The sequence below is a fragment of the Myotis myotis genome, unplaced genomic scaffold (assembly GCF_014108235.1).
Source record: "Myotis myotis isolate mMyoMyo1 unplaced genomic scaffold, mMyoMyo1.p scaffold_m19_p_3, whole genome shotgun sequence".
In the NCBI taxonomy this organism is placed as follows: Eukaryota; Metazoa; Chordata; class Mammalia; order Chiroptera; family Vespertilionidae; genus Myotis; species Myotis myotis.
This window is the reverse complement of record NW_023416335.1, coordinates 161,547,681-161,574,119: the sequence shown is the minus strand read 5'-3', so window position 1 is coordinate 161,574,119 and position 26,439 is coordinate 161,547,681. Positions and strand designations below refer to the sequence as shown.

General features: G+C 52.1%; 2 protein-coding genes across 2 annotated transcripts; both read right to left on the bottom strand.

The window, feature by feature from the left end:
- Positions 1–55: 55 nt before the first annotated feature.
- On the bottom strand, positions 56–11,823 carry KRT79 (keratin 79). Its single transcript, XM_036299383.1, has 9 exons — positions 11,185–11,823; positions 9,096–9,316; positions 7,697–7,757; positions 7,478–7,573; positions 2,900–3,064; positions 2,590–2,715; positions 1,736–1,956; positions 1,028–1,062; positions 56–757 (listed from the first exon to the last, which is right to left on the bottom strand). The coding sequence occupies exons 1-9, from the start codon at positions 11,659–11,661 to the stop codon at positions 555–557; spliced, it is 1,605 nt and encodes a 534-aa protein (XP_036155276.1). The 5' UTR covers positions 11,662–11,823; the 3' UTR covers positions 56–554.
- Positions 11,824–16,801: 4,978 nt separating this feature from the next.
- On the bottom strand, positions 16,802–25,559 carry KRT78 (keratin 78). The gene is made up of 9 exons (XM_036300920.1): positions 24,270–25,559; positions 23,653–23,867; positions 22,534–22,594; positions 21,743–21,838; positions 20,553–20,717; positions 20,088–20,213; positions 17,562–17,782; positions 17,264–17,298; positions 16,802–17,183 (listed from the first exon to the last, which is right to left on the bottom strand). The coding sequence occupies exons 1-9, from the start codon at positions 24,633–24,635 to the stop codon at positions 16,954–16,956; spliced, it is 1,515 nt and encodes a 504-aa protein (XP_036156813.1). The 5' UTR covers positions 24,636–25,559; the 3' UTR covers positions 16,802–16,953.
- Positions 25,560–26,439: the final 880 nt, after the last annotated feature.

Here is a 26,439-nt window from a genome sequence, read left to right as displayed (position 1 = left end):
CAATTGACAATTTCCATTCCCCAGACAAGACAGACTGGAGCCACAGACAGACAGCTAGCTGCAGTTGCCATTTATTGAAATACATCAAAGGCACAGACAGGGAAGGGGGCTGTGGGTAGATTCAGGGAGTGGGTGGGTCTGGTGGGAGCCTGGGGAGGTTAAAGGGTATTTGGGGACCACTCCTGGCTTCCCTTCCTCCTCCTCTAGCCTGTCCTAAGCTCAGACCAGATGAGCAGAGGTGTGGAAAGCAAGATGGCCTGGGAAATCCAGTCTCCCCCTCAGTGGTCAAATGGTCACTCCAAATCACCCAAACACATCACTCAAGCTGGTAGCCTTAACCTCCCCTCCTATCCCATCGCAGAACAAAGGAGAAACCTGGGTAGAGTTGAGCCCTTCCCAAAATGCAGATCACATGCAAAGTGTGACATGCAAATACACTGGGTCTGTGGTCCTGGGGCTGTTCCCACTCCTAAGGAGGCGGGTGGGGAGAGCAGCAGAGGTGGGCGAGTGGGGTGGGGAGAGGACTATAGGGCCCAGCTTGCAAGGCTCAGCAGCTAATACCTCCGGCTAGATGTCTTGACTGTGGTGGTCTTCCGCAGGATGGAGGTGCCCCCAGAAACGGGTCCTCCCTTGGTGCCATAGCCCACATTGGTGCTGAAGCCACCCTTGCTGACACCTCCACTCCCACCCAGGGAGATGCCACCCCCAAAGCCGGCTGCACCACCTCCGCACACAGTGGTAGAGTTGCCAGTCACCGCTGCAAAGCAAAGGATTTGGATGAGGAAGGGCAGCCATGCTGAGAGAGGGCCAGGGACTTTCAGAAATCAGTGAGGGACAGGATGAAATCAGGCAGTGAAGCCCTAGGAAATGGATGGAGAGCTGGGGCAGGAAGTTCATTTTCTGGGGACCCATTGAACCTGTCTCCAGGAGCTCAAATGGAGGGGATGTGTGTTTTTGGCCAAGGACAGATTGAGTGGACTGAGCAGAGGACAGGGGCCGGCCTGGGGTGGGGCAGCAAAATACTCACAAATGCTGACAGCACTGGGACATTCTCCAGACATCCTGGGGGAAACAGAAAGGCCAGGAAAAGGGTCAGCAGTTCCAGGAGCCTGAGCAAAAGCCCTCTCCCTCCCTCTCTCTGCCTTTACAGTGGTTCGATTCAGGTGGCCAACTCTCGGGAACCAAGACCAGGAGACACAAGAAGAGTGTGCATGTGGCCATGCTGGACCTGGGGCCCTTCCACAGGTGCTAAGCCAGTACCGCAGAGAAGCAGAGCCCAGCAGACACATCGCCACCCTCCCGCCCCTCCCCATGCAGGACAGGGTCAGCACCCCTGCTCTGAGGAAGGGAAGACAAAGCCCAAACAGAGCTGCCCAGTTTCTGGTTAAAGTGACTGTCTTCATCTCAGGCCTTCCCCGAGGACAGAGATGATGGATCTTTTTCAAAGCTTCCACTGGTGATAGAATCTGGTGTTGGAAGAAGAAGCCTCACTTCTCTTAGCCTACCAACTACCAGAAGGATTACTGAGGGTTGTACCAACCAAGGGGATGCGCAACAGAGGCAGCAAACACAAGTGGAGTGTCTCCCTCAGGTGATGAGTTGGGAGCTCCCTGGTTCCTCCCTTATCTACCTGCCCCACACCAGAGCCAACTACACAGCCACCTAACCCCCAACTCCCCACCCCCAACAGGGCAGGGCTGGGAAGCCCTCAGAATCAGGCAGGAGGGGTCGCCACCTGCTCTCCTCGCTCTCCAGCAGCTTGCGGTAGGTGGCGATCTCCACGTCCAGGGCCAGCTTGACATTCATGAGGGCCTGGTAGTCACGCAGCAACCGGGCCAGGTCTTCCTTGGCCTGGTGCAGGGCCGAGTCCAGGTCCCCAAGCTTCTTCTGAGCATCCTTTAATGCCAAACCCCCACGCTGCTCTGCATCCGCAATGGCAGTCTGCAGTTGCTGGCACTGCCCAGGGAATGAGAGGTGTTGAGAGCATCCTTCAAGGTTATCATACCCATCTCTCTGCCCTTAAGCCAGGCATCCCCATCCCCCACCTGCTCCCACCACAACCAACTGGAAAAGAAGGAAATCAGAAATATTCATCTGAAAGAGGAGATGCTATTACACAAGCAGGATCATGTAACACCAGTAGGAAAGTCCCTCCTGCTGCAGCTCAGCTTAGTGCCCCAAAAGAGATAAAATAAATAATACAACTTCACCAATAACCAGATGCTTCACTCTGTTCTAAGGAGGAGCCCAAACCTTTCAGCCATACCCTAGATGGATTCAGCAGCTATGACCTGGACCCTTGAACCCTGAGCCTCTGCTCTGATCTCCTGGAGATGGAGTCAATCTCCTTGGAGGAGGTCATCCCACCTGCTCTACCACTAATATGCTGTGATGGTGGATAATCCCTTTCTGCCTCTGGGCCTCAGTTTCCTCCCTCATAAAAGGGGTGTGTTGATCTTGATGGTCCTGCATTTGTGTCCAGTCCACCAGGAGAAGAGCAGATCTCATACCTCAGAATGACAGGAAGAAGGCCCCTTCACCTCCACCAACACTTGAGCCAGGCCCTCAGGCCCCCAACCAGAGGTTTACCTGCTTCTTGGCTGCATCTGCCTCACTCTGCAGCCTCTGGACAGTGCGGGTGAGCTCAGCAATTTCATTCTTGGTGTCCCGCAGATTGTCCCCATGCTTCCCAGCCGTCACCCGCAACTCCTCATACTAGAAGCCAAAGAAGTGGCAGTGAGCTGTCAGATAGCTCCAGACCCAATGGGTAACCACTGGCCCACCCTCACAGCTGGAGGTGTCTCACCCCAGGCCTACAAGGAGCCCAGTGGCCCAGGCCTCTCCCAATGGAATAAGGTCCAGTCCCAGCTCACATACTTAAGCCAGCCATTCTCCTCACCTGGGTCTGGTACCAGGCCTCAGCCTCAGCCCTGCTCCTCTGCGCAATCAGCTCATACTGGGCCTTCACCTCAGAGATGATGCTGTCCAGGTCAAGTTTACGGTTATTGTCCATGGAGAGGATGACATTGGTGTCAGAAACGTTGGTCTGCACTTGGCTCAGTTCCTACAGAAACAAAATTAGCTGCCACCAGGCCCCCAGGAAACAACTAAAGGATGAAAGACAGGGGTCCAGGTGGCATCAGGCCAGGCTACACTCAAGAAGGAAACTGCAACTGCAAGAACAACCTCAGTCTCTCCAGCTGTGAAATGGGGCTCTAATTTTAATAAACAACATTTCTCTTTGTGGATTTGTAGGTTTCCATGAGTGAATGAGGGTGGTCTTGTTAGAACCATGGGACAGAAAGCTCAGGCTTCCAAAGAAATGGGGCCAATGCAAGCAGAGGGGAAAGAGCCTTGTGGATTAAAAGGCATGTGCCTTCTTAGACACCAGGGACCCTGAAAGAAAGAGTGGGTGGAGAGTAAGATGAGGCCAAAGTGATGGCACTGGAACAGGGCCTGGAACCCAAGGGGATGCTCCCAGGCTAGGGGGAGGCCATGAGGCTCCTTTCCTGCCCGGTAAGACATGCCAGGAATTGGTGGTTGGACCTCCATATTTCCCTAAGATCTGGCTGTGAAAAACAGACTATAAAATCTATTACCAAGTGCCACAGTGGCAATCACAGTTGATTTGCCCACGAAGCAAAAAGGGAATGACTGCTCTGGCCTTCATTCTTACCTAACACGCCCCCTCCTCCCGCCCTCCCCAGTCACCGCCCCAAAAGGAGCTGCAGATAGGCAATGAGGGACTTGGAAGTGACACCAGCTTGGCCCCTAGCACACCTTCCCTGTCCACCTCTTCACCTTATTCTCTAACACACTCAATGCCCAACCCACCTGCTGCTCCCCAGACACATCGTGCTCTTTGGTGCCTCCATGTCACTACACAGGCTGGGGCCCTGGCTGGCAGCTCTTCCTGTTCCTCCTTTGAAAGTCTCACTCTTCCTTTAAAATCCAACTCAAGCCGAAACCGGTTTGGCTCAGTGGATAGAGCATCGGCCTGTGGACTGAAAGGTCCCAGGTTCGATTCCGGTCAAGGGCATGTACCTGGGTTGCGGGCAATCCCCAGTGGGGGATGTGCAGGAGGCGGCTGATCGATGTTTCTCTCTCATCGATGTTTCTGACTCTCTATCTCTCTCCCTTCCTCTCTGTGAAAAATCAATAAAATATATTTTTAAAAAAAATCCAACTCAAATGCCATCTGCTGTGAAGCTCCTCTAGTCCCTCAGGAAGGGTCAGCCACAGCTTGCTCCATGCACCATGTGATGAGTCACTGTGATGACTCATCACATGATAATCCAGGCCCGTTAAAGACAGTGACTTTGTCCCTCTATTGTCCTGTGGAAGGTACTCAGTAAGTGTGTCATATAGACAAGAAATAGCAAAGGAGGGAACGTTGGGTATGCCAGACATGTGCCTTAAAGAGTAGGGAAGCCAATTGCTACACATTCAGAGAAAAGAGAGGTGGGAACCATTGATCTGAAAGAGATAAGAACCTAAGAGAGGAAATGAGGAAGCCCCAAACAATGAATGACCATCAATAATCCCAGTAAGGAAGAACTGGGAGGCACCTAAGAAATCAGCATGATGGCACAGAACATTCCCAACAAGCTCCATCCAGACTGGTCACGTAGAGATATTGAACAGAGGAAAACAGAGCCAAAGATGAGCCAGTGAAATGCTGAAGCCAGTGAACAGGGGCTGATAGATAAGCTTTAGGAAAGAACAAGAGAGGCAGAAGACCCAGACAAAGCCAACAACTCTACAGCTATGTCATTTGTTTTTTTTCCATCAGGAGGAACAGTCATCAAATTGGACAGAGCAGGATGTTTTAGAACAGTGGTCACCAACCTTTTGGACCTCATAGACCACCAATGGTCCATGGACCACCAGTTGGCAAGCGGTGCTTTAGATGAAATGGAAACCCAAGACAAATACAGAGAATATGAGATGCTTGGCCTTGTTGGGGATCTCAAGGGTCCACGTCAGAGGAGCATATCCTAGGAGGCCATGGGGATTGCCAAGAGGATGCACACCCCCCGCGATCCTGGAGAACTAGGGACAGCAGGAAAGGTTCCAGAATCCAGAGCCCCAGACACAGCAAGTGTCTCATGTTCAAAAGGGAGAAATTTTGAAGGAACAGCAGCCTCCTGATCACCACACCCTCTGTCTGAGGAACAGCAGCTGTGTGTGAAGCCTCCCCACACCAGCCAGAGGAGCCACCACAACTGTGAACAGCACCCATCAGAGGACCTGCTACCAACTGAGGAGCAGCTGCTACCACAACCGCCCGAGGAGCAACCCCAGTCCGAGGAGCCACTGCCACCCAAGGAGCAGCCACTGAATAACTTAACATCTAGATATGGTGGTACGATCAAACATGGGTAGACAAAGAAACCCCCAAAGGAAAGAAAAGGAGAACTTGCCAGAAAAGCAGCTAAGTGATACAGAGGCATGCAAAATGACAGAAAAAGAATTCAGATTAAGGGTCCTAGAGTGCATAAACCGAATGGAGGAAAAAATCAACAACTTATGCAAGAAGCAAGAAGAAACAGATGAAAAAATCAATAAATTATGTAAGAACCAAGAAGAAATGAAGAGTAATATAGCTGCAATAAAAAACACCATTGAAAGTTTCAACAGTAGACTAGGAGAAGCGGAGGACCAAATTAGCGAATTAGAAGACAGGGAAACAAAACACACCCAAACTGAACAGCAATTGGAGAAAAAAATTAAAAGGGAGAAATTTTAACTTCTCCAAGTTAAACTTAATATCTATCTCTTGTGAACCTCTAGTCTAAATTATAAAATGTGTGTGAGAGAGTAGGAGCCAGCAATACTTCCCTAAGGAAAAGTCAAAATGAATGGATTTTTTTCCAGGGTTGTATTACTAAGCTTCTAAAGGACTGCCATGGACATTGTTTGACCAAGCCATTTCTTTGTGTGTGTTTTTTTGGAAGGCACATTTTTCTCTCTTTGGAAATTCTTTTTTATTCTGGCATTCTTAAAAATAAGACAGAAAAAATGTGGGCCAAATGATGACATGCTAACTAGATTTTAAAGTAGCTGAGCCAAAAAAAAAAAGTAATTAATTAATTAAAGTAGTTCGGCCATTTAAACCACAAATTACTGGTTAATGGTGTGAGGCCTGCCTACTAGGAAGGCACCACTAAAGATCAAGTCTAGTCCTTGGACTAGGACTCTATTCTCACTCTGTCTGCCTTAATGCAATTATCAATGATTTACACTGAAATATTATCAACTAACTAAACTGAAAGTTTATCAAATCTGCAGATAACCCAAAGCTGATGCATCACTAATATATCCAATTGAGCATCTCCAATACATGGAGAGGAGAATCCAGTTTCAAAGTACCCACAATGACCTGCAACAATGCGATGAAACTTCAATAACATTTCACAAGAAAATGCTCTTGCATTCAGTTTCAAAAATTCAACTTCCCCAATACAGGAAGCTGGAGGACAGTGGATGCCTGTCTTCCCTGAAAGCATTGATGTGGGAAAAAATCCAGGAGGATTTTAAGGAACAAACATGGTGAGATGGTTTTTAAAATAATGCATAAGCTAGTACAATATTAGGTTGCATAAATAGAACTCTGTATCTGTAGCCTCCCTCCCACCCTTCTGTTTCCTGAATTCTGGATTCAGAATCTTGTTTCCTAAACTTCTGCACATACCACAGATTCCAATCCCCTAATCATCCTGACCTCTAAATGTTTGTCATATGAAAGACATATGTCACATGGAAGGTAATTGGATATGTGCAGCCCAGGGGGCAGAATCAGGGTCTATCAAGAGCAGAAGCCATAGGAAGAAGATTCAAGTCAGCTTTCTAATAAATTTGTTCAGAAATGGAAATGCCTAGCCCAAAATAAATATATGTAGAAGATCCCCATTGAGAAATTAGAGAAAGTGCTTTAAAATGAGTGCGAGGCTTACCCTGAGGTCCCTGCATAGGGACTCATGTTAAGTTCAACCCTCTCACCAAGTCTTCAAATCCCCCCTTGTTTCCTGGAACCTCACCACCCACACCTCATCTCCTGCTCCAACCTGGAATGTCAGTCCCCATCTCAGCTCTGTCCATCTCTGCTCCTTCATCCCTTGCTCTATTACAAACTGGGCAAAAGGGGGAACACAGTATAACACAGCAGCAAGAGTCAGAGTTTGAAGTTAGAGAAGTAGATTTTAACTCCAGCAATGCCTCTAGCTGTGTGACCATGAGCAAGTTGCTCTGAACCTCAGAGTCCCTGACTATACAATGGAGACAATAATACTTGTAGAGTTGCTGAGTGCTTGGCCCAGTGCCTGGCCCATTTAAGCACTTAATAAATGGAAGCTAGTATTAATCAAAGGTCCAGGTTTATCTTCTATCAACTAAATGGCACTGGTGAATTCAGATCAGTCCTCTGGAGGGATCCCCCATGCTGTATGTAACTATCCCTGTCCACTGGCCACCTCACCATTTCATAGAGATGATTCAGGAAGTCGAGCTCCTCAGTCAAGGTGCCCACTTTGCTGTGTAGATCCATCCGGCCCATGTACGCAGCATCCACATCCTGGGGATGAGGGAGAGAGCAGGGCAGGTGGCTCAGCCCCCAGCCTCAGGCCTCTCTCAGAGTCAGCCCAGCCGTCCGGCAGCCAAAGGACCACCCTCCCCCACTCCCTGTCACCCTACTCACCTTCTTGAGCACCACAAACTCGTTCTCGGCAGCAGTGCGCTTGTTGATTTCATCTTCATACCTGTTACACAGAAAAGATTCAGGCCAGGCTCACCCCTGATGTGCCTTTTAAGGTACTGGACCTTCTTGGCTTTAAGAAAGCCTTGAAGGGTCCCACACTGGCCAAGAACACCTTTGGGAAGCAGTTTGGTAATGCAGCCAACCGGTGAAGAAACTTGGGGTGCAGACTTTAAATATTCCTCCCTGCGTCTTTTGAGGAAATGGCACAGAATTTGTGCAATACTACACCAGTTAAGAAAAGCCATCTCTTTGGATCAGAGCCCTTAGGACAGCAGTTCTCAACCTGTGGGTCACGACCCCTTTGGGGGTCGAACGACCCTTTCACAGGGGTCGCCTAAGACCATCAGAAAACACATATATAATTACATATTGTTTTTGTGATTAATCACTATGCTTTAATTATGTTCAATTTGTAACAATGAAAATACATCCTGCATAGCAGATATTTACATTACTATTCATAACAGTAGCAAAATTACAGTTATGAAGTAGCAACAAAAATAATTTTATGGTTGGGGGTCACCACAACATGAGGAACTGTATTAAAGGGTTGCAGCATTAGGAAGGTTGGGAACCACTGCCTTAGGAGGCTTTATAGGAACAGGTGGTGATGTGTCAACAGGATGGCATTTCAAACAACTAGCTTCTCTCCAACTGCTTTTGCTGACACTTTAAGGTTTCCAACAACTCAGGTCAAGTTGTTGAGAAAATTATGAAAAAGTATGCCTTAAAATTATAAATATACATATCGACCATTCATACGATGTGAGCCTTATTTGGATCTTGATTCAAACAAACTGTATTTTTAAATGCTATTACTATAATGGAACAATTTGAAAATCAAAATTGACTAACTACTTGATGAGATTGAGGAATTACTGTTTTAAAGGTTTTGGGTGTGATATGGCATTGTGCTTATGTTTGTTAAGTCAAGTTATGAAGATGAACTATATGAACACATCCAGTAAAAAATTTTTGTGAATTAAATTACATGATGGCTTGGATTTGCTTAAGACAATAAGGGAGGAAAGAAAGTAAGTAGGGATACAGATGAAGCAAGATTGGCTGTTGATAATTATTAAAGCTGGGTAATGAGAACATATAAGTTCATTACACTATTCTCCCCACCATATAATAAAGACTTTTCAAGATTATTGACAAGTGTGACAATTCTCCAGGAGGCTATGGGTCTGGTGCCTGAGCACCGAGGGAAGCAGCTCTGTCTGTGCATCTCCCATGTGGGTCCCAGGACCCTGCAGATGAGACGGCTCTCTCTGCGGAGATTTCCAAGGGCCCCCGCCCCTCCCCACACAGCCCCAGCCTGCCCAGCCCTCCTCACTTGTTCTTGAAGTCCTCGACGAGATCCTGCACGTTCCTCAACTCTAAGTCCAGCCTGCCCCGCTCGCCCTGGAGGTTGTCCAGCTGCCTGCGCAGGCTGCCCAGGTAGGCCTCAAACAGGGGCTCCAGGTTGTTTCTGGTGACTCCCAAGTTCTGGCCCTGCTCCTGCAGCAGCGCCCACTTGGTCTCCAACACCTTATTCTGCTGCTCCAGGAAACGCACCTGAGCCAGAGCAAGAAGAGCGGTGGGCTGGCACCATCCCCTTTCCCCAGGAGGGACTGAGAATGGGGCTCCTAACCGCCGTCCGTCCGTCCGTCCACAACCAGGACATCACAGGGGCAGTGCAGGCCTACGCCTTGCTGAAGGGAGGAGCTCCTGAGGGAACGGTCTTTGCTGGAAAAGGTGGTCCTGATGACAAGGGCTCTAAAGAGTTAATAAGCACACAAGCCCCAGCTCAGTCATTTACTAGTTAGTGACAGTCAAGTCACTCCTCTCTGGGCTTCCCTTCCTCATTTGTCCCGGGTGAACTGGACTAGATCAATGTTTTTGAACCCAATTCTACATCAAAATCAACTGTTAAAAATGCAAATGCATATATATGTGTGTGTTTATACACATAATATATAGATAACTATATATGCATATAATTATGATTATATATATACATACACATTAAAAAAGAGAGAGAAAACAAATGTGACAAAAATATTTTAATTGATGAATCTGGCTGAGAGTATAAAAGACTATGTTGTACTCTTCCTGCAACTTTTCTATAAATCAGACTTTTTTAAAAAAAAATTGTAAATAGCAATGCCCAGCCCTATCTCTAAAGACTCAGAAGGGGGCTCATGGCAAGGATTTAACAGGCCCCAGGGGGGTTCTCTGCAGAGCTAGGCTTCCCAGACACCAGACACAGACAACCTCTCAGGCCCCCAGCTCCCAGGCCATGATTCTGAGAGCCTGAAAGGGGGTTTTGCTTATTTAGCCTCTGGGACAGTCCCATAGAAGAACCAAAAGCCACTAGGGCGGAAGGTGAGGAGGGTGGGCGGAATGGCTTGCTTCACCCTCTGCTATCCAGTCTCTCCAGGTCCCACCCCCACAGCACCCCAGGCCCACAGTCATGTGGCCCAGGCACACCACGCAGCAGGTGCACTTGCCATAAGCAATAAGGAGCCCTCTTAGTGCCAAGCTCTGCCTCCAGGTAGCTGTATGATCCTGGGAAAATTACATGACCTCTCTAAACCTGTTTTCTCTTCTTAATAATGGACACAATGTTACCTATTGTGGTTCCTCCTGGGACACTGTGGGTATCGCATGAGAAAGGGACATGAATGTCCTTGGGGAACCCACAAATCACTGAACGCAGGTACAGTCATCCACTAGGATTTTCCCCATCATGGACCTGGAGGCTCAGGGTAGAGATAGACACGGCCAGCAAAACAGACCTGGAAATGCCAGCGAACAGGACAAGAGCCTCCCAGTCCACCTGGATGCTAGGGAGGGAGTCAGGACACTTCCAGCCTAGGACAGATCAGACTCCTTGCCCCAGGTTATGGAGTTTGGAGAAACAAAAGGAGGCCTTCCCCTAGGACACACACCCTCCCCGCATTGTGTCTGACTACATCTTTGTCCTTAGGCCTCCACCAAGACTGAGAGAATAGGGAACAGGTGGGGCTTCTTGGGTAATTTTCACTTGAGTCAATTTCCTAGCTGTCAAATGACAAAGGCAATAAGGGCCACCTTGTTAAGAGGAGCAATGAGGACAATCCGCTATGTAATTGTGAGCTAAGGCTGCTGTGTAATAGAGTAACTATGACCACAGGAAAGGCCGCAGCTGTCAGGGTGGGCTTGGCCAATAGGCTGCTTGAGTAGACCCGAGATTCACCTGAGCAATTACAGTAAAGACCTGAAGATTGCCTCCAGCCATCCAGGTCTGGGCATCCCAGGCTCAGGCTGGAAGAGCTCCAAAAGTCATCCCATCGACCCCACCCAAATGCACATGGGCTGCAGCAGCCTCCATCCAGCCCACCCCTCTCAGAGGCCCTGTCACTACTGCAGGACCCTCCCTGCCTCCTTCCACCTTGGCCCACCTTGTCGATGAAGGAGGCGAACTTGTTGTTGAGGGTCTTGATCTGCTCCCGCTCCTGAGTGCGCACCCGCTGGATCTCCGGATCAATCTCCACATGGAGTGGGGTCAGCAGGCTCTGGTTGACAGTGACCTCCTGGATGCCACCAGGAGGACAGACAGGCCCAAATGTCTGCCTTCCAACCCCCAGGCCCATGAAAGCCCCGCTGCCATGGCCGAAGCCGCCTAGGGCCCGCCCTGAGGAGGCCCCTCCAGCCATACTGATGGAGATGCTCTTGCTGCCCCCCAAGTTATAGAGGCTCCGGCTGCCAAAGCCGCCTGTGCTAGTGCCACAGCGGGCCCCACCACCACTGCCACTGCTCCGGGACATGGTGACAGAGCTGAAGCTGGTGTGGGCCCTGGGCCCACCCCCTCCACTGGCAGAGTTGGAGCTGAAGCCCCCTTTGGTGGTGTACGTCCGCCGAGTCATCGAGGACCTCATGGCTGTCAGAGGGGCTAGAGCGCAGGCTGAGAGCTGGGAGGGAGTGTGATGAGCTGCTGGGCCACTGATGCGCTTTTTATCTTTTCCCAACTGGGCCGGCTCCTCACCTCCACAGATGCTCCTGCCCCATCGCCCCAGGAGGAGAGGGAGGGGCCCTGTGGGCTGGGGCGGGAGAGTCCCTTCTCCCCCAGCAGGAAGGAGGGGCTGCTCCCAGTTGTCACCTGTGCCCCAGAGCTGAGGCTGAGCAGAGACTGTCTGGGGCAGGATGCCACCCCCTGGGGCTCCCCTGCCTTGGAACAGGATGATACGGGCTCCCACAGCCACCTCCACCACGCAGTGGCTGGTTTGGTCTCCTCCCACCCAGCCCTGGTGGCCGCTATCAATGGGGCTCTGTTCTGTGGGGTTTGTCCCAGGCCCCTGTTGTAAGCCAAGGCCCCAGGGCCCAGACCGTGCAGGTGGTGAGTGAAGGCGCATTGGGCAATGGGTTGTGGAGAGAGAGCCCAGCCCTGCTGCAGTCCCACCTCCCAGCCCACGGCCTCATTGCCCCCTGGCAGGTCTGGGTGGGGGGGACAGGTGGCAGAGTGGGTGTGGGGACAACCTGTTTTCTTGTCATACACCGTAGACTGTGTGCTGCGTGGAGATCCTGTGCTGGGCAAAGTGGATGGGAGGGCAGGAAGAAGGTTCCTGCCCAACCACGGCGCCTGCGCACTTCAGGAACTAGAAAGACCTGGTCCCTCAGGCGGTGCCCAGACGCTGGAAAGGTGAGGGGGGCAAAGAGAAACAGTGGGCTTGGACTATCGCCTGAGACCCCCGGCCCTCTGCTTTACAGCAGAGCCTCCCAGAAGGGTGCAGCCACTCTGCAGGGAGCTGGAGGGCGTGGAGGACACATCCCATCTGGCTGGACATAGAAGTATGTATTCAACAAAAGCCCCACTAGGACCATGGAGCACCCCAGCATTCCCGTCTTCCCAGTCCACAAGGAGCCCCATGCTTGATTCAGAAGGAGCCAGCGGAGGGAGGGGTCCTCAAATCACTTCACACAGTCCCCTCCTTGTTTCACCACCTCAGGCTACTGGGACCAACAGGCACAAGGGAAACTTGGAAATGTTAGTCAAATGCTAGGACTGAGGGAGTACCGAGGGGTTGACTTTAGAGACTGTCCCTCCTCAACTACTTGGGGCGGGGGGGGGGGGGGGCGCGGGGGGGCAGAAAGGAGAGAGACTTGCCTGAGGGAAGGAGAGAGATGGTACTGGCTGGGCTCCTCACACAGCTGCCAGGGCTAGAGCTGGGACTCTCACCAGTCTGTGTTCCCAGGACCCCAAAGGAGAGGGCATGGTACCACCCTCAAGGGAGGCAGGAGGAGAGCAGCCCACGTCTCCCAGGGTCAAGAAGTTGAATATACTCCCATGAGCAGTAGGGCAAGGGGCACTGACAGAACCAGTCCCTTACTTTTCCTCCCTGCTTGGAGCTAGGATAACAGGTGTTTGGGGTAGGAATCCGGGAGGGGAGATGAATTCCCCACTGAGCTGTGTGTCCTCTGGCAACTCTCAACCTCTCTGGGCCTCCTTGCCTCTGCCTTTTTTGTTTATTTGTTTTGGTTTTGGTTTAGTTTGGCTTTTTGGTTTTTTTAATATTTTTTTATTTTATTGTTTAAGGTATTACAAATAGTAGTACATATGTCTCCCACCCACCCCCACCCCCCATTGACCTCCCCCCTACCTCCTGGCACTTGCCCTCGTCCCCTCGCCGTCAGAGTCTTGCATCTGTTGGTTGTGCTTATATGTGTGCATACAAGTCCTTCATTGAACAGACTGTCAAACTACAGTGGGAAGGTGGGGGGAGGGGGGGTAAGAGATCATCCGAAGGGAAGTCCTTTCAAAAAGCACCTGCCTGTGATTGCAGAACCCAGCTGTCACTTCCCTAACCTTTGTCCCTGCCCCTGAGGCTGTTATCACTTTCTCAGCCTCCCTTATCTCTCCCTAATGGGGGTGTGGGAGGCAAAGACAGTTGTGAGCGGGGCCTCCCTCCCTGGGGAAAGGAGTGATGTCAGCCCTCTGAGTCAGGAGCAGCCCTGGTGGTGGGAGTAGAGTGGGCTGCAAACACACATTCCACCCTCCACAACCACACATATTTACCTGGTGCTCTGTGCCAGGCTTTGTGCTGGGAGCTGATGACAGACACACAGGCAACCCAGGGCCCGCTCTCGCTCTCGCAGTTACTTCCTGGGTAGCCTCCCTCCTACCCAGCAGGACATCTCACCAGCCCCAGCCCAGACAGTGTGGGAGCCACTGTGCCTCCTCCTATCCTGCCTCTCCACTTTCGTGCAGGCCACCCAAGCTCATACCTTCTCTGTAGCCCAAGAAGGAGCAGTTTCCTCCCCCAGCTGCTGCTCAGTCTAAGAGCACCCATCTCTGGAGACTGTCACCTGTCTAGGGCCCCTCCCTGTGACAGGACAAGAGGTGATGGAATGATAGATGAAGTGGGGCAACTGGGCACCTAACATGGGTCAGGCTGGGTGCTAAGCAATAGAAAAGATACAGGGATGAAGAGAACACAGTCGCTGCCCTTGAGAAGCTCCCATACAAAGGTAGGACTTTCTATGGTTACATAGGCAACCCTTAATTGAGCACTCACTGTAGGGCAGACAGGAGCCTATACACTTTCCATGCAATAACACCTTTCGTCTCCATTCTGAATATGCTCCCTTTGCCTCTTTCCTGATCCACTCACCTGCCCCAGATCCATTCACCAATCTCCTTGACCCTGGTAGGCTGCTCCCTTGTTCTCTGGCTTCCAGCTGGGTTGGCCAAAGGGAGACCCCATCAGGAGGTCTGGGAGGGAGAGAGGGCCAGTATTTCTTCCCGCTCCCTCCCTGTTTCTGCACTGGATGTCTCCTTCCACATGATCTCTCCACCGTTCCCCAACTCTATCACCCAGTCACCACCTCTCCCTCCTGTGTCTCCAGCTCTCTGCAGGATGTCCACCTGGTCCTGATTTTCCCAGGACCATCCGGCATTAGCACAGAAAGTCCCACATCCCAGAAAACCTCTCAGCCTGGACAAACCAGACGGTAGCCTCCCCAGCTCTGGGGTGGCAATGGCTTCCCAGTGCTGCCAGCCTCTGGCCTCTGCATCCTATGCTTGTTCCCTTAGCCACGCCCACACCTCTGTAAATAATCCTTTCATTAAAGTCTATTTAACTGAACTATTTTGGGTGAATTTGTTTGCTTTTGAAATCCTGAATGTTACCATCCCCACATGGCCCTCTTAGTATTATTAATGTCTTTTTACAGATGAGGAAACAGAAGCACAGGGAGAAGTTAAGTAACTTGGTCAAAGTTACACCACTAGTAAATGGCAGAGCTGGGATCCAAGCTCCAGAGCCTTATGCTCACCCACTCATGTCTCCCTCACAGAGGGCTGACAAGCCTCCTTCTTGGATACTTTTGATGGAGAGACCCATGGATCTGAAAAAAAGGCTGACCTCTCTCTCTTATTAGCCTGGACCTCTGGGCAGGCTTTGGAGTTGACCCAGGTGGAGAGGGAGAAGATGGGAGGAGCAGTGCAAGAGCCAAGACAACCGCTGAGGTAGCACCTGGCCCCGATGTCCATTCTCCAGGCTTCCTGCAAAAGAGGGAAGGAGGAGAAACTTCCAGTCTCATGTTCAGACAGGCCCATGGGTGGGATAGAGCCAAGAGGTAAGGGGGATGGGGCATAGTTCCAGTCCTAATTCCCCATCAGAGCTGAGCTGCTGATCCCTGTCCTGCGTGCAGGAGAAGAGCCTGCCCAGAGGTCCCAGGCTAATGGAGAAGCTGAGTCCTAGACCAGAACAGACAGGAACAGAGCCCAGGATGGCAACGGTGCAGCCAGGCTGTGCTGGAAACAGGAAGTGTCTGGTGGGTTCAGACACAGGGAGCTGGGAAGGTTTCCAGGAGGAGAAGAATCTGGTCCAAACTTGGGGAAAAGGAGAAGCGGGATGAAGGGGGGGCTGTCCTGAATCAGAAATGGAGCCTATCCTGGAGGATTAACCAGGGAACAAGCTACAAGAGATGCTAAAACATCAGAGAGTATACTGGGGGGCTGGAAGGAAGCCTCTGATAAGCTGATTGGGGTGAGAAGTGAGATGCCCATAGGATATAACCTGAACAAGCCTAAATATTTCACAGATTGCCTTCTGTGGAGAGTGGGCTGGGCAGTGGCACACCTTCTTTTTTGCTGGGTGTGCAAGCCTGGGGGCCTAGCTGAATTGCTGGAAGGAGTGACAGAGACATGCACATTGCCACAGGGAACCTTTGACCCTGCCCTTCGGCCTCTCCTCAAATGCCCTTGGAACACATATTGAAGGCTATTGCTCAGCATCACTGCTGAATTATTAACCTGACTGGGGCACCCCTGTCCAGGAGGAAGGCCAGATTAAAGCTCAGAGATGAAAGGTGGGGGTGAGATGAAAAGGCTCAGCTTTGCCACCTTGGGTAGAGCTGGAGCCAGGGTATAAGGAGGAAGGGATTAGAAGAGATAAGACACAAAAGGGCCTCACCACCCATCCCTCAACCCAGGGTGTCTGAATTAGCCATAGGAGGCTGGCCTTTGGCACTGGAGCCACAGGCTCTGAGAAGGAAGACCTGGTTCTCATGGGTGGGAGGGCCCATGAGAACCAGACATCAGAAGCTGATGTCTCCAGACCCACTAGGAGGGCAGGATGGTTTGGTCTTGCTTGCCAGAGTAGCCCCAGTCTTGGAACAGTGGCTCAAGTGTGGTTTGTACCCAATACAGTTTGTGGGAGGGAATAGAGAGGTAAGGAGAGGAAGGAAAACTCATCTCCAGAGAGATTTGGGGCTGCTTCATTTCACAGAAACGCTAGAGAAATAGAGGCTCAGAGGCAGATGAGTAGGACAAGGGCAGGTGCCTCTTGGTGTAGACTCTAGGATCTGGTCAGTGGCCCTCAGACCTACCCCTCCCCTCAAAGGACAATAATTGGGTGAGATGCAGACTGGCCAAGCCAAAACCAGAGTTTTCCTAGCTCAGCTTGGAGGCCATGGAGAGAGGAGAAGATGAGGCTGGCTAGCTGCAGGATGGAGCAGTATGCACTGGGCAGGCAGCAGGCAAATCAGACAAATCACTAGGCAAGACCAGGCCAGCACTCAGAACAGCAGGCAGACATGACTTTATTAATTTTTGCAGCATCCCCTGTGGGCAGTGCACACACAACTGGCCATGCAGGGATGGGATGATGGCGTGGGGGTAGGGCTGAGAATGTTCAGGAAGGCAGGAAAGCAAGTGGTTGCCATGGTACTCAGTATGTAATGGACGTCTTAAGACTTGATTCAACAGTCTTCTTCAGGATGGTGCGGCCGCTGGAGCTAGAGCCAGAGCCAGAGCTGGACACAGAGCAGGACCCCATCACAGGGCCCTGTCCAGAGCCCAGGATGATGTTGGAGCCTCCAGTCACGACGCTGGAGCAGCTGGACCCACCTCCGAGTCCACAAGTTCCTCCAGACAGGATGGCACTGCCTCCCCCCACGGCTGCAAGAAATACACCAGTGTCACAGTAGGGTCCTCGGCTCCCCATGGGGATCCCTCCCTGAAACTCCCCTGATACTCACAGATGGTGACCTGGCTGGTCCATTCCCCAGATATCCTGGGGGAGAAAGAACAAGAGAGGAACTGCTGAGAAAGGTGCAAGAATGCCTCTTGGAGCAGCTCACCTACTTTCTCAGCAGATAAAGTCCACGGTCCCCAATTTAAAACCCCTCCCAGCAGAATGGGTTGCCCTCAATGGTTTAGAATGTGAGGAAATCTCTCAAGATTCCCCTCACAAGGAAAGCTCTGTGTTGGCATTCCATCCTCCACCAGCACGTTCCCCACAAGAAACATATCCCCAGGTCCTCTGACTGGCCCCACCTGCACTCCTCGCCCTCCAGCAGCCTGCGGTAGGTGGCGATCTCCACGTCCAAGGCCAGTTTTGTGCTCATGAGCTCCTGGTACTGTCGCAGCAGCCGGGCCATGTTCTGCTTGGCGGTTCTCAGAGCGGCCTCCAGCTCAGTCACCTTGGCCTGGGCATCCTTGAGAGCCAGCTCCCCACGCTGCTCGGCATGTGCGATGGCAGCCTCCAGGTTGGCATTCTGGGAGGGATGTAGACATGAGGGAGGAAATGGCAGTACGCACAACACAGCCTCCCAAAGCACTTACTATGGATAAAACTTGGAGGCTGGGGTGCAGCATAATCACATGAGCTCAAAAGTATCCTTGGCCCCTCCCACGGCTCTTATTCTACCGAAGAGTATGGCCTCTTCTGCTTCCTTAACTCCCATAATGGGTTGAATATTGTCTCCCAAAACTCTCAGGTCCACCAAGAACTTCAGACTGTGCTCTAATTGGAAATAGGGTTTTTTGCAGATGTAATTAGTTAAGGATCTCAAGGTGACATCATATTGTATTTCAGGTGAGTCCTGAACCTAACGACTGGTGTTCCTAGAAAAAGATGAGAGGGCACGGGCACAGAGAGAAGGCACCACATGAAGATGGAGGCTGAGACTGGAGTGATGCGGCTACAAAACCAGAAATGCCAAGGAATTGCCGGAGCCACCAGTAGGCAGAGGCCAGGAAGGATTCCAGCTGGCTCCTTCAGAGGGAGCATGGCCCTGGTGACTCTGATTTCTGCGCTTGCAGAAGTCCAGGCTCATCTCCAGGCTGAGAGAATAAGTTTCTGTTGTTTCAAGCCACCAACCTTGTGGTACATTGTTACAGCAGCCACAAGAAACTAGCCCACCCTTTGCCTCCTCAAGTGATCACTCCGGCTTCTTCCCTCTGCCACGCCTCTTCCTGTCCCGTTCCGATCATTACCTACAAGGCTCATCTTGTTGGCCACCATGGCCCTGGATATTTTTGGAGCAGCCCCATTTCAAATATTTTGCTGTGTTTTCAGAGTTTATCAAACTATGTACCTCCATTTTTAGTTTGAAAAATACATTCTTTGTACTCTTCTCTCCAATCCCACAGAAAACTCTTAGATGAAGATCCTTGTCTAATTGGCCATCCAGCTGATTGGCCCTCATGTTTGGTTCGGAATGAAGGCATTCCCTAAAGGTTCTCATTATTCTTTCCCACACAAGCACCCTGTGGATGGGGAGCATCATCTCCATTCTACAGATGAGGAAACTGAGGCTCAGAAAGGTGAGTGTCAGAGTCAGGACCCTACCTAAAGCTGAAGTCCAGGCCACCACTCTAACTAACCCTCAGGGCTCTGCCTGGGGCCTGGCACAGGGGGTCCCAATTCATCAGGCTTGTGTGCATGAAAAGGAGTAGTAATAGGAGCAGGGGGAGTCATATCCCCAAGGAAGGTTCAAGCCTTTGGTGGGAGGAGCTCTGGTTCCCAGACATGGGGACATAGTTCCACCCTAAGTTCTGGCAGCTGGGCTTTGAGACTCCCCGTATTCGCGTCATCTGGGCGAACTTAGTTCAGAAAGCAGGTTTCTGGGCTCCACCCTTAGAGACCCTGATTCCCTCTGTCTGACAGGAGGCGCAGGGAACTATTTTAACAGGCAACCCAGGGGATCCAAAGCAAGGAATCCAAACTTAAGGGCAAAGCACGACGGCAGCAAATTAAGTAACAGGTCCTGCATCACACTCCCAAGAAGAGCAGGTAAGGATGGTTGGAGTCCGAGTCTGGGCTTTGAGCGATCTGTACTCTAAGGATTTTCCCCTGAGGGCCCTGCTGGCAATGGATGGGTCATGTGCAACTTGGGAGTCAAGCCAAAGTTCTCAGAGGAAACCGCCTGACTCTGTGGTCTCAGTTCTCAACGCTCTGTTGACCCCAAAACCGATTCTTCAGATTTGGGGAAAGTGAGTACAAAGACACTTGAAAACTTAAGAACTGGAAATCCTTCACATCTAGAAATGAATTCTCCAAGAGGAATAGGAAACCACCTCCCTGCCCTTGCCATCCTCTCCCTCCATGCCTCTCACTCCTCCCCACACTAGGCACCAACAGCATTACCTCCTAAGCAGGGCTCAGCCCCCCACTCTATTGCCCATGTCGCCTGCTCCCTGAGGTCCTGGCTCTCACCCTCCCCAAAAGGGAACCAGGAAATTCAGTGCATGGCCTTAGAGGCCCTGCTGGGCTTGATGCATCAAAGTCAAAAGGAGGGATAAGAAGAGATAAATTAACCCTCTCCCCAAGGAGCCTAAAGCAAGATGTACACCTGGACGTGAAATCCAGCACAAGCAGAGCCACCTGGAGTTGTTCAATGCAGAGATCATGCAGCTAGAATGCATAAGAGGAAGGCTGAAGTACCCTTAAATGGGGCTTGAGGTTCTCTCTAACCCAAATTACTTAGAGTCCAGCCAGTTATCAAGGTTCACACCAACCCAGCGGTGACCGCAGCACAAAGGCAAGAGGCAGGGCTCAGGGAGCTCTGGGACCCTCACCTGCTTCTTGAGGTCCTCAATCTGTCTCTGCAGTCTCTGGATTGCCTGCTGCAGCTGAGAGATCTGAACTTTGATTTCCTTCATGCTGTCCCCATGGAGCTGGGCAGATGCCTGCAGCTGCTGGTACTGAGGGGGACAGAGGTGACCATGAGTTGAGAGAACCTTCACCTTTGACGCCAAGACCCATGCCCCCCATCCGTTGCTTCCTCACGTCCTCATTTGGAACATGGGTTAAACATTGAGGCCAGGACATGGTGGGATGTGCTTGCAGAAGTCCAGGCTCATCTCCCACAGGTTTCCTGCATTGCCTCCCTCCCGGAGAATGGAGATGGTCGTGCCCACCCAGCTCTGGAGCTTCAGGAAGGTTATCAGAACTGCCCAATAGACCGAGGTGGACAACCCCACTGGGGTGTGGGCATGAAGACCCAGTCTTTTCCAGCATGGCGCTGCCCCTGGCCCTGGCACCTTGGTCTGGTACAGCGTCTCAGCCTCGGCCTTGCTGGTCTGGGTGATCTCCTCATACCGGGCCCGGACCTCGGCGATGATGTCGCTGAAGTCCAGGCAGCGGTTGTTATCCATGGACAGCACCACGGACATGTCGCCGGCCTGGGTCTGCAGCTGGCCCAGCTCCTGCCAGGAAGACTGACTCAGCGTCCAGTTGCCCCAGCTCCCTTTCCCCTTGGAGCCCCGGGGAAGGTGGGCAAGAGGCCTGACTCTCTGCCCACACTCCATCAGTGGGCAGCCCTCATTCATGCAGGGTGGCACTGAGCACGCCCAGCCTTCTGTGGGGCTGTCTCCTTGTCTGAAATGATGGCTATAGGAGGTGGTCTCAATGACTCTTGAAGCTTGGGATTTTTTTATATTGATCTTAGAGAAAGAGAAACATCGACCTGCTGTTCCATCCACTGACGCACTCTTTGGTTGATTCTTGTATGTGCCCTGACTGGGGATCAAACCTTGGTGTATAGGGACAATTTCTAACAGAGTACCCGGCCAGGGCTTGCAGCTTGGAATTTAAAGGAAAATGTCCTGCAAGGCCTGAAATCATCTGGTCCCCGTCACTCTTCTGACCTCTTATCACCTGACCTCCCTCTCACTCCAGCTGTTCCAGCCACACGGCCTCCTTGCATTTCCTCAGACACCAGCACACAGGGCGGGGGCCGCTCCCTCACCCTGGGATCCAGGATTCCTACCTGTGAGGATAACTTCCTCGCCTCCTTCAAATCTTTGCTCAAATTTTATCTTCTATATCAGGCCACCCTAACCACCCTATTTGAAATTGCAACCTGCCCTAACCCCCACATTCCCAATCCTCCTTTCCCTGTTCTAATTTCCCTTTTTTCCATGGCATTTATCACCTTCTAACATACTTATCTACTAAGTCTGTCATTTATTGTCCATCTCCCAGTAGAAAGCAAGCTTTGTGACTTTGGGGGGTTATTCACTGGTGCGTCCCCAGAACCTAGCAACCCACATAGTAACTTCTCAGTAATTGTTTGTCAAACGACTGAATGACCAGAGTCTACGTCACCCTAACTAGGCTTCGCCCCTCCTGGCCACTCCCACAGTGGCCACAGGGAGGCTGCCTCCCCTACCCCCTCCCTACTACCACCTGCCCTCAGAGACCACCACTTCCGCCACTGGCAGATCCTCACTTCTTCATACAGACGCCTCAAGAAGCAGGTGTGCTCTCTCAGGGACTCCAGCTTGCCTTCCAACTCCATCTTGCTGAGGAAAACCTCATCCACATCCTGGGGGAGGGAGACAGAAACCATGTATCCCTACTTCCTCGCTGTGGCCCCACTCTGGCTGGCTGGCCCAGGAGTTCTGTTCACAAACTGTCCAACATCCACCCGCAGCCATCTCCAGACACCGGCTTCTTCCTTCTCCACCCCGCCCTGTGCTTTTGTCTAACATTGACCCGCACCGCCTTCAGGAAGCCTTCCCTGATTAATCCCAACCAGTTCTGCTTCTTGTACTTCCCCCCACCCTCTCTCGCAGTGACACCCAAAACACATCACATGATCCTTCTATCGCAGTGGTTCTCAACCTTCCTAATGCCGCGACCCTTTAATACAGTTCCTCATGTTGTGGTGACCCCCAATTTCATTGTTACAAATTGAACATAATTAAAGCATAGTGATTAATCACAAAAACAATATGTAAAAATATATGTGTTTTCCGATGGTCTTAGGCAACCCCTGTGAAAGGGTCGTTCGACCCCCAAAGGGGTTGCGACCCACAGGGTGAGAACTGCTGTTCTATCGACTCCTGTCTTGGGGTCCCTATGTCTACTTACTAAGTAGATGTCCCACTTTCCTGAGGGACCCCGGCAGGCAGCATATTCTTCATGAAGATCTCCCACCCTCTGCCCTCCCAACCCAGGACTGGGCTCTGCACTGTGGGTGCTCAGGATGCAAATGGAGCAGCTGACACTCCCCCTCACCTTTTTGAGAACCACAAAGTCATTCTCCACCGTGGCCCGCTTGTGGGCCTCCTGTTCATACCTGCCAGGTAAAAGCAGAGAGATGCTGCGCTCAGAGCCGATGTGCTTCCTCCAAGCACGACCTCCCTGTAGAGGCCACTCTTGCCTGTAGATGCTCCACAGCAGGACACACAACCTGCCTGTGTCTCTACCCTTCCTATCAGGGAGTCTTTGTCACATCCTGGCTACGTCCTCTGTTCTTTCAGCCCATGTCCCCTTAGTGACGTAGGCCGCTCTTCTTCACATTTACAGGCACACACACCTTTTCTCACCGCTCACAATGATGGGGCCTGACGCAGGCAGTTTGGATTTTATCAGAAAGATTCTACAAATCATCTTGCCCGAGTCATAGATGATTGGGTGGCCAAGCAGACCTAACACCTAGGTCTCCTGTCCCCAACCTTGGGTCCCTTCCAGAGCCCATGCCACCTCACATCCCACCTTCCTAACAGCCCTGGGAGGGAAGAAGGGCAGGTGACATCTTCCCATTTTTCAGATATAGAAACTGAGGCTGGGCGAGGTAAAACGCCTTGCTCAAGGCCACACAGCTGCCCTTTGCCCACAGCCACTGAACCCAAGCCTCCTGTTAGTCCAAGGTTCTCTCCACACCACCAGGTGACTTTGGTGGGAACCCAGAACCACAGCTGAGCTGTGAATCATGCCACGGGCCTGGGGATGGTCCCACAAAATAAATTCCCTTCCACCCCTGATACCAGAGAACATCTGAGTCACTTTAGCCTACAGCCTGCTCAACAGGAATTTCTTGAGAAAAAAACCCATTGAGGCATTATTTAAATAAGCCCCTCCCAGCGCTGGCCAGAAACCTGGGCCTGGGAGCTGGGGCCTGTTGGCTCTCAGATCTGGGCAGCAGGGGCAGCAGGGGCAGCAGGCTACTTACCTGCAGCAGGTGGGGCACTCTGAGAGTCAGCGTGAATGAGATGCAGAGGGGCTAAAGGGAAGCCCAGTGGGGGTGGGGGGGGGCAGGCGTGGGGAGCGGGCAGGGGAAGGCCTCAGCTAACAGCTCCCATCCAGCTCTCTGAGACCCCACCCAGTTCCCATGGGGAACTTCGGTCTACCTACTTGGCCTTGTACTCCTCCTCCTGGTCCTGGCAGGACTTCAGCTCAGCATCCAGAGTCCCTCGTTGTCTCTGGAGCTCCTCCAGCCACTTCCTGAGCCGGCCCAGGTAGTCCTCAAAGAAAGACTCCAGGCCCCGAGGGCTGTCACTCACCCCCAGCTGCTGCAGCAAGTGCCACTTGGTCTCCAGGACCTTGTTCTGCTGCTCTAGGAACCGCACCTGCGCATAAGCAGAGGGTCCCTGAGGCCCCTGTGGGACTCCCTGGGCAGAGCCTCTGGAGCATGAAGCCTCAGGGACCCTGTAGTCAGTCCACCTTCCCCTGCCCCACAACCCAGCCTGGGCAGGGGCAGCCTCAAGACTCTGAGCACATCAACACGATCAGAAGGATTAACAGGGAAGGGTCTCCCCACTGCTGGCTGGCAGCTTTCTGCTGCTGAGCCCCAACCATGGGGCTGCAGGGCCTCCGCATAACCAGGGAGACTCCAATTAGACCAAAGAGGGACTTCTTTGCTGCAGAGGTAGATTAGGAAAGTGGTAGACCAGACGTCCCCATCCCCAAGTCCATCGGGAACTTCCTCCTAGGGGTGCACTGAGGCAGGACTTAGCTGAGTTGACCCTCACCTTGTCAATGAAGGAAGCAAACTGGTTGTTGAGGGTTCTGATCTCTTGGGTCTCCTGAGTCCTCACCACCTGGAACTGGGGGTCAATCTCAACCTTCAATGGGGTCAGCAGATCCTGGTTGATGGTCACTTCCTGGATGCCCCCTGGAGGGCACAGGGAAAGCCCAGGCCCACCACTCCCCACCCCAAACCGCACCCCTGGCCTTCCCCCTGACCCCCAGGCCATTCCACGGGAGCCTCCTCGGCATCCCCCGAAGGAATTGAGGCTCCTGCTGCTGAAGCTGCCCCTGCCTCGGCCTCTGGAGCCAGCAGAACAGGCTGAGCGAGCACTGAAGCCCCTCTGGGCCCCGCCGGGGGAAAGAGACATGGCAGAGACTTGCAGTCACAGCAGCGCACAGGCAGAGGAGAGTCAAAATGTGTGGTTCCTGCCCTGAGGCCCTGGCACAAGACTTTTATCCCCTCCCGTGCCTGGGCTGGGCCTTGGAGAGCAAGATGTTCTTGGCCTGACTGTGTCTGTCACTGTCTCCAGCTGACCTGTCTGACACACCTGGAGAATAAGTGCTCGGCACGTGCAGAGCCCCAGGAAGGAGACCCAGACCCTGAGGGAGAGCTGGGCCTGTCCCCAAGACAAGGAAGTAGCCAGAGGCCTGGACTTCAGTACTGGGGATGGGGAGCAATGGCCCTGAGCAAAATCACTGAGGGTCAGTCAAGGAAGACTTCCTGGAAGAGGAGACAGGGAAGAAAGGAAGGACATTCAAGTGGGGGGAAAGGGTGGAGGGGGTCAGACAGATAACCTGAATGCCTTGGAGATGTTAGACAGAGGTAAGTGAAGCTTCTCAAGGAAAAATCTACCTATAAGAGCTGGAGAAGGAAGGCACTTTGCAGCACTGAGAGGCCAGGACTTGTTACTGTCAGGGTTGACTAAAATATACTTCAGGGTTTGGAAACGAAACAGAAAAACAGGGTGTCCAAGTCCCTCCTCTTGCCCAACCCAGCAATCATCCATGAGGCACCACCCCACTCAAACCGGGCATCTCCATCCAGGATCACAGCCAATGGAGCATGAGCCCAGCCTGTGTCCCTTCCACAAACACCCAGGGCCAGCCCCTCTCCAAGTCAAGCACTGCATTGTCAGGTTACAGATCAGAGACACCCAGGCTATGAAATAAAATGCGTTTAGAAACATGCTGCCTTGGGGAGCTGGGAGCAGAAACAGGAGCTTGGGGTTCCCCATGGGATAGATACTGTCTCTGCCCTGACAGTCTGCTAAGTGGAGGAACTCCAGAGCGCGTCTAACATTGAGTGGGCCTCCTCCACTGTAGGACCCCTGGAAGGAGGCATCCAGCCCCCACACAACCACCACCCCCACCCTCACCACTGAGGCTCCTCCACTGCTGGTGAGCAGTATCAGGCAGCTCTGTTTGTTTAGAAATTTCTAAAATTTCTTCTGTACATGGCTAGAGAGTTATTTCTCCCTGTTCCCCCCCACCCCCACCCCCACCCCCACCCCACACACACACACACACACACACACCTCCTTTTCTAGAGCCTGGTGTACTCCAAAGCTACAATACTGGAGCCTTTGATAATGCAACTCAAAGCAAGGTCAAAGAGAGACTCGGTATAATGCACACTCAAGACCCAGACATGAGGAAGTCAGTCCTAGCAGTGCAAACCATCCCAGAGATACTCCACCCCTCCCCCAGCCAGACAAGGGGAGCAGGTCACCCTGCCCTCCAGAGGATTAGAAGCCCCTTCCTCCTTCCCCTACATGAACCTGAACCACAGATGACCTCAGGGGAATCCGAGGCCAGGCCTTCAATGGGAAGAGCAAAGGAGATCAAGGGACTGAGGGGGCAGGTGAAGAAGAGAAGAGGAGAAAAGACCCGAGTATGGGATCCAGATGCACCAGGGAGAGGGAGGCAGGCAGGAGACGGGGCCATCTAGAAAGAGAACCTGGAACATGGGTTCAATTGTATTGAGGACCCACCTCCAAGCCCTAACCCCCAGGACCAGTTTGCAGAGGCAAAGCGGGCCAGGTGCCTTTCTTCTGGGTCCCACGAATATGCCTGAGAATGATCTCCATGGACTGGACTGGACCACCCCTCCCCCGACCCTGGTATTAAAAAGGGGAAGACTGCTCAGTGGTTGAGGTCATAGTTCCATTCCCG

Bases quoted from the DNA above. Each gene is read 5' to 3' on its own strand.
- KRT78 (XM_036300920.1), bottom strand. From the start codon at position 24,635: ATGTCTCTTTCCCCCGGCGGGGCCCAGAGGGGCTTCAGTGCTCGCTCA. The intron at 21,839-22,533 runs GTGAGGGGGAGT...TCCCTCCCCCAG, and splicing joins ACTTTGTGGTTCTCAAAAAG to GATGTGGATGAGGTTTTCCT. The intron at 17,184-17,263 runs GTGAGTATCAGG...TATTTCTTGCAG, and splicing joins GACCAGCCAGGTCACCATCT to CCGTGGGGGGAGGCAGTGCC.
- KRT79 (XM_036299383.1), bottom strand. From the start codon at position 11,661: ATGAGGTCCTCGATGACTCGGCGGACGTACACCACCAAAGGGGGCTTC. The intron at 9,317-11,184 runs GTGGGCCAAGGT...GCTCTGGCTCAG, and splicing joins TCGCCTCCTTCATCGACAAG to GTGCGTTTCCTGGAGCAGCA. The intron at 1,957-2,589 runs GTAAACCTCTGG...TTCCCTGGGCAG, and splicing joins CAGATGCAGCCAAGAAGCAG to TGCCAGCAACTGCAGACTGC.